The sequence below is a fragment of the Schistocerca gregaria genome, chromosome 4 (genome assembly GCF_023897955.1).
Source record: "Schistocerca gregaria isolate iqSchGreg1 chromosome 4, iqSchGreg1.2, whole genome shotgun sequence".
Taxonomy (NCBI): Eukaryota; Metazoa; Arthropoda; class Insecta; order Orthoptera; family Acrididae; genus Schistocerca; species Schistocerca gregaria.
This window is the reverse complement of record NC_064923.1, coordinates 226,139,382-226,146,699: the sequence shown is the minus strand read 5'-3', so window position 1 is coordinate 226,146,699 and position 7,318 is coordinate 226,139,382. Positions and strand designations below refer to the sequence as shown.

Below are 7,318 nucleotides of genomic sequence, written 5' to 3'. Positions count from 1 at the left end.
TATGGAAGCGAGTGCTAGGAACCCACAAAAAAGAAACAAAAAGATATTTATAGCTTTAGAAATGGACGACCTGAGAAGGGCCTGTAGAATTTCCCCACTCGATCGTGTAATAAATGAGGAAATAAAAGAAAGGACACAAACTCATTATAGGATAAAAAGAAGAAAGGCCACTAGGGTGGTGTGGGTATGTCAAAAGAATGGATGAAGACAGATGGCTAAAGAAATAGAGGAAGATTACGGGAAGCAGTTAAGTGGTATAGAAGAACCGCTGGAGAGAAGACGAAATAAAGAGGATGGGAAAGAATCGCGAGATCGATTCGTCTGGCAACATAGATGCACGGTGCGGCAACAGCTGTAGAACCGCCGCACCATGGAAGGAAGGAGAAAATAAATTAAAAGTAGCTGCTCTGTCTGTGTGTGTGTGCGTGTGTATGTGTGAGTTTCTGAGAAAGGGGGAGAGAGGGGCAGTGGGAAATCCAGCAGGTATGTCGAGTGGAATAGCTCGATATGTAACGTGATTGTGATGTACTCAGATCTTTTACGTCAGAATGTCAGAAGAGGCAACTTAAGCGTCGTATGACTCCCATGGCTAAAAAACGTACTGTCATTTTAAAGAAGGTCAGTCCGTCACGTTTGCATTACAACTGAAATTGAATCAACATATTTAGAATATTTTAATGGATGAAAATTCACATACAATAGCAGGAAAACTGTATCCGTTTAGGTAAATAGTGACATTCGTATCCACAACCAACCTTAAAACCAAAAAACGATTTATAGGCTAATAATATTTTTGGTATGATCTTAGGGGACCCAACTGCTCAGGTCATCGGTTCATAAGCTTACACACTACTTAATCTAACTTATACTAACTTAAACTAACTTATACTATGGACAACACAAACACTCATGCCAGAGGGAGGACTCGATCCTTCGACGGGGTCAGCCACGCGGACCGTGACAAGACGCCTTAGGCCGCGCGGCTAACCCACGCGGCGATTTACGGGAACTTGCTAATTAGTAAATAAACAGCACCCACCATTCCTATCGAAGGCCGTTACTAGAGATTGACAAGAAAAGTGATGACTGAGCCAACCAGAAAGAGCAACACGCAGTTCAAAGTTTCCAGCCAACAACAGCGGGTGACGTCTCGTGTTAGGTAGAGCACAATAAACATAGTGAGCTGAGCACGTACTTTCCAGAGTCTAACATAACATGTAATGCTTCAGATCTAAAAATTTGCGGTCGGAGCTGAACAGAAGCCAAGGACGAGATTTGTTGTGTAAGTGGAAGGTTCCACAACGGTGGCATGACGATAGCTGCTATGCAACGGCTGGGTTTCTCATTCAGCACATACTGAAATGTTTTTTTAGAAAATCTCCGTGAATTTTAAATTTGTTTTACAGCACTTTAATTCAAATTAACAAACATCAGATGCAGTGTCATCACATTTACACAATCTTCTTAAAGATTCAAAGAGAATGGCTGGAACATACACATAATCTGATCAAACTATAGAGGACACTACTGTGGGGTGTGTCGACCCTTGGCCTACGTGGTGGCTTGACCTCTGTTGGGGACACTTTCAGTGCGGTATCTGAATGGCTGGTTCAAATGGCTCTGAGCACTATGGGACTGAACTTCTGAGGTCATCAGTCCTCTAGAACTACTTACACCTAACTAACCTAAGGACATCACACACATCCATGCCCGAGGCAGGATTCGAACCTGCGACCGTAGCGATCACGCGGTTCCGGACTGTAGCACCTAGAGCCGCTCGGCCGCTCAGGCCGGCGTATCTGAATGTGTTTAGAGGAATGGCACCACATTCTTCCTCAAGAGCCTAAACTAGGGAGGTAGTAATGATGAACGCTGGTGTCTGGAAGAAGCTGATGTAACTCATCCCACAGGTCTTCCATTGGTATTAGATTTGGAGTCTGAGAAGGGAAATTAGTTCCGGATTTTATTGTCCACTAACCATTGGCTCACAGGTACTGCTTCAACTGTTCTTGTATTGCACGTGTTAAACATTGCTATAAAATGTGATCACATCCTTCACATTTCGTGCTTCTATGAAAGCAATAAGGGCCCTACACCCTAACCATGATAAACACCCCCATACCGTACCACAAGTACTCTGTACTTCAGAGTTGGCAGCACACATAATAGCAGGTAATATACTCCTGGAATACACTAAACCTAAATATTCCCACCGGACTGAACCATTTCAGAACGTGATTTATCACTCCAAATCCCTCCTTTCCTGTCAGGCAATGTCCAATGTTGTGCCTTCGTACAGCATATCAAGCGTCGCTTAGCATTGCCTACGGAAATGTGTGGCTTACGAGGGGCTGCTAGCCCATCGTGCACAGCATTTTTAACTCGCTAACCACAGTCTTTCTGCTAACAGTTAAATGTCGGTTTTGACGGTCCCAGGCGAGACGCAAAGCTTTGTATCACTCATTCATCAAGGGTACACGAGTGGCCTTCTGCTCTGTTAAGACCATATCCATGATGTTTCGTTGAATTGTTCGCACGTTGACACTTCTTGATGGCCAGCATTGAAATCTGGAGCACGTTTCGGAAGGGTTGCAATTCTCTCTGTATTTGAATAAGCATGGCTATACCCGTTTCTTTGACGCTTCAGTGTAAATATATTCATTAAATCTCAGTTACAATGTAGAGCTCGACGGATTGACGTGATCCTCTTTAAAAAGAGGGTCATACAGAATGCGACTCAAAAACCTCGAGCACTTAAGCTGCCTTTTCTGACATTCTGCCAACTTGTAAAAGATCCGAGTACATCCCCACCACGTGAAGTATCGAGCTAATCCAGTCGGTATACCTGCTGTATTTCGCACTTCCCCCCTCCCCCTCTCCCTCTGTCTCACAAAACCACACACACACACACACACACACACACACACACACACACACACACACAGAGAGAGAGAGAGAGAGAGAGAGAGAGAGAGAGAGAGAGAGAGAGAGAGAGAGAGAAAGAGAGAGAGAGGCAGACAGAGAGAGAGAAGCTATTCTTAAGTCATTTGCTCCTTACCTCTTTACAGCGAAGATCCTACAGCTATCGCCGCATCTTGCATCTCTGTTGCCAAATGCCTTGATCTCGCCATTCTTCACCATCCTCTTTCATTGCTCTTCTCTCCAGCGCTTCTTGGATACCACTTAGACACATTTTCTGTGATCTTCCTCTACTGTCGTAGTTTAGCTGAGGTTGTTCCCCCACGTTTCCACGTAATGAACAGTCAGGCACCTTTAGAATGGTTGAAGTGTCCCTGACATATTCACTACTCAAGTGACATCCAATACTAGCCAAACTACTACGTCACTGCCCTCTCCTGACCGACCATATGTGCAATTACTGCTTCCCTAATGAACAAGTTTGTTTCAAAATAAGCTTTTGTATGGATGCAGACACAGAGACAGCTACAAATATTCGTTCGTGGGGAACGAGAGCGGAGAAATAGAGATTTCAGAAGTAGATGCATTCATCCTTCAGCGTCCTTCAGTTTGGAACCGCGCGACAGCTGCGGTCGCAGGTTCGAATCCTGCCTCGGGCATGGATGTGTGTGATGTCCTCAGGTTAGTTAAGTTACAGTAGTTCTAGGGGACTGATGACCTAAGAAGTTAAATCCCTTAGTGCTAAGAGCCATTTGAATCATCTGTGGTGTACCTGGCGGAAGGGGGGCGTTTTCTCTTAATTCAAGAATATTATTTTGTGCTCTTGACAATATCTTATCGTTTTTATAGTGTTACATTAATTCACCAATAGTTGCCGTAAATGAAATTTCACATAGTAGAATTTTGTTTTTTGTGGGTGAAAGAACCAGCGCAATATGATTATTTGTATTCTTTTGACAACAATGGTGAGTATACCGGGACCAAACGAAAGCTTTCTATCTCACTCACTCTCTACTCAGTTGACATCCAATACATCCAATACTTGCCCAACTTCGACGTCACTGACCTCTGCTGAACGACCATATGTGCTGTTACTGCTGCTCTAATGAACTAAAATGTTTAAAATTAAGCTTTCGTATGGATGCAGACACAGAGACAGCCACAAATATTCGTTTTTGGGGAACGAGAGAGGAGAATTTGTGTGTGTGTGTGTGTGTGTGTGTGTGTGTGTGTGTGTGTGTGTGTTTTCGAGTTGGTGTCATAAACTGTTAGTTAAGAAATGGGAGTAAGGTGGATGCTCCAGGAAATCAACATGGATTCCCAAACAAAGATCTTGCGAAACGCAGGTCGGTCTGTTCCTCCATGGCCGCCGGGGTAGCCGAGCGGTTCTAGTCGCTTCAGTCCGGAACCGTATGACTGTTACGGTCGCAGGTTCGAATCCTGCCTCGTGCATGGATGTGTGTGATGTCCTCAGGTTAGTTAGGTTTAAGTAGTTCTGAGTTCTAGTGGAACTGATGACCTCAGATATTAAGTCCCATAGTGCTCAGAGCCACTTGAACCACTTGCTCCTCCATACGATCAATAGAGCTGTACACTACGGCGCTCAGGTTGTTGCCGTTTCCCTTGACTTCAGGAAGACATGACACTGTCCCACACTGTTGTTCACTGAAACTAATACGAGCTTATCCAGTATTGGGTCAGACGTGTGAACTGATTCAAGAATTCCTTGCACATACAATTCAACAAGTCGTTCTTAACGGAACAAAGTCAATAGGTGAAAATGTGATTTCCAGAATACCCCACGGAGGTGTGTTATGACCGTTGCTGTTTACAGTCTACGTAATTGATCTAGGAAAATGAGTTGGATGGTGTTTAAGACTGTTCGTAGGTGATGCGGTTGTCCTGAACAAAGTAGCAATGTCAGATGACAATATCGATTTGCAGAATCAGCTGCAGACGATTCCCGTAAGGGTTCGGGCACTGTTTGTGCATCCGCACAGAAGGAGATGGACAAATAGCCGGTGAGCCTTTTTAAGTAAGCTGTTTAGTTTTTTATGTTGGTAACGCCAATTAGCGCTCTGTATGAAAATCACTGACTGTACTGCGTGCAGTGTGTGACTGGTTGGACTCATTGTTGGAATATTCGCTTATGTACTGTTGGGCAGTTGGATAGGGGAACAGCTCGTAGCGTTGCTCAGTGGGAGGTGAGCCACCGGCAGTGGCGAATGTGAAGAGAGAGATGCCAGAGTTTTGAGAGGTTACTATAAGCGGACGATCTGGACGTGTGTCCGCCAGAAAAAGGAAATTTGTACAGTTGGATGTAATGATAGATATATATGATTACTTTTGAACATCCTTAAGGCAAATTCATTGTTTGTTCTCTATCAAAATCTTTCATTTGCTAACTATGCGTATCAGCAGTTAGTGCCTTCAGTAGTTAGAATGTATTATTTAGATGGCAGTATTGGCGCTCGCTGTATTACAGTAGTTAGAGTAAAGATTTTTGTGAGGTAAGTGATTCATGAGAGGTAGGGGTAATTGTTAGTCAGGGCCATTCTTTTGTGGGATTATTGAAAGTGAGATTAGTGATGATCACAATAAGTAAACAGAGGAAGGTCTGAATACAGTCAGTTTTACTCAGCTGTCTTTGTATCAAATAACGTAGAAGTTTACTACCAAAGTCATTGATAATTTTTCTAAGGGGACGTTTCAATATGATGATCGTATCTGCCCTTTCGGACTTTTCGAAAGAACAGGTACCATCTTCACATAGATGTAGGGCTATTTCTGTCACAGGAGTGCTGTAAAAATTCTAATGCCTTATGTTTATTACTCGTTTCAGTTGGATTTGTTATGACTGGTCACTTTTGCCATTCTGTATAATAACGCAAGATTGGTAACCAATGCAAATTTTATGAACAAAAATTACTTCATCTTCTTTTTTTAAAAAAAGACTCATTTAATAACTAAAAATTTCTGCTGTGGCTTATTGATAATTATGTTTCTTTTTCGTTATGTTCGGTTGTTAGCAAACAAAAAAAAATGTGGTATATCCGAGACAAAACAGATACCGAAAAATGACTTTTATTCTAAACTAAGCACCGGTACCGGTTTTAACCGGTCGATATTTCCCATCCGCATCCGTTAGTACGATAGTTATCCCGATGACGAAAGAGAAAGCAGTTGAAAACGATGAAGTTGGTTTGATGGCAGTTTCCGCAAAGCCTGAACTGTGGATCCCTGCCTGTAGAAATGTACGTCAAAAGGGCTGAAAAAAAAAAATTCCCGACCAGTTATTAGTAAAAATGTCCGCCCCCTGTAGCTGAATGGTCAGCGTGACGGACTGTCAGTCCTCTGGTCCTGGGTTCGATTTGCGGCAGCGTCGGGGAGTTTTCTCCACCCAGCGACTAGGTGTTGTGCTGTTCTCCTCGTCATCCTCTCACCCTCACCGACTGCAGGTTGGCAAAGTGGTGTCAAATTGAAAGACCGGCACCCGGCGATCGGCCTGCCCCACGGGGGGTCCTGGCCATACGCTTAAATTAAATAAATAAAATTAGCGAAATAAAGATAAGGTACTAAGAGTACGCTGCAAAATTGCCATCACGCTCCAAGGTGACCAGCCCGCGTGCTTCAACAGTATTGACACAATACAGGAAAGAGGTAACAGGTATCGGGTACCGATCGTGACGCGGATCACTAAGGCGTGCGAATCGGGTTTTTCGGGTAAACGACAAGGTCCTGTTGCGAAACACCAGAAAATCTAGCTGTGTCGGAGAAAACCGGTCGAGGGGCTGTTGAGCATTCTGCGAGCAGTCGCGGCAGCCACCCCAGAACCCGCTCCGCGCGACCTTGAGCAGCGGCGAGTATTTCACAGGCGCGGGACGTCGGCGGACTCCAGCCACGCTGTGGTCGCCGCCGCCTGCTCGCACCGCGTCCGTGCCGAGCAGCCCGTGCCGTCAGCTAGACGCTCCGTCCACAGAGGCAGAGGCAGCCGCAGACACACCGGCAGACACGAGGCGCAGCGCGGGACGGCGGAACCACTGTGCGCTGGTGAGTCGCAAGCTGTGGCGGGCACAGCGGCAGGCGAGTTTACACTTAGGAAACATCGTTCTTGTGACACACAAGTGGCTCTTTATTCGGATGAAGGCTTGAGTGCTATTGTCAAGGGATTTCAGACCGATACCGTATTTCTGGATGGCTTTTTGACACTGTACCACACAAGCGGCTCGTAGTAAAATTTCATGCTTATTGAATATCGTCTCAGTTAAGTGACTGGATTTGCGATTTCCTCTCAGAGAGGTCGCAGTTCCTAGTAATTTACGGAAAGTCCTGGACTGAAACAGAAGTGATTTCTGGCGTTGTCCAAGATAGTGTTATAGGCCCTTTGCATCTCCTTATC

General features: G+C 44.7%; 1 protein-coding gene across 1 annotated transcript in view; it reads left to right on the top strand.

Annotated features, from left to right (window-relative positions):
* Window positions 1–6,083: 6,083 nt before the first annotated feature.
* The window catches only part of LOC126267664 (clavesin-1-like), a 70,686-nt gene continuing 69,451 nt past the window's right edge, over window positions 6,084–7,318 (top strand). The window contains exons 1-2 of the mRNA XM_049972964.1: window positions 6,084–6,120; window positions 6,733–6,969. Coding sequence (XP_049828921.1) covers window positions 6,084–6,120; window positions 6,733–6,969 — 274 coding nt within the window. The remainder of the gene's footprint in view (window positions 6,121–6,732; window positions 6,970–7,318) is intronic.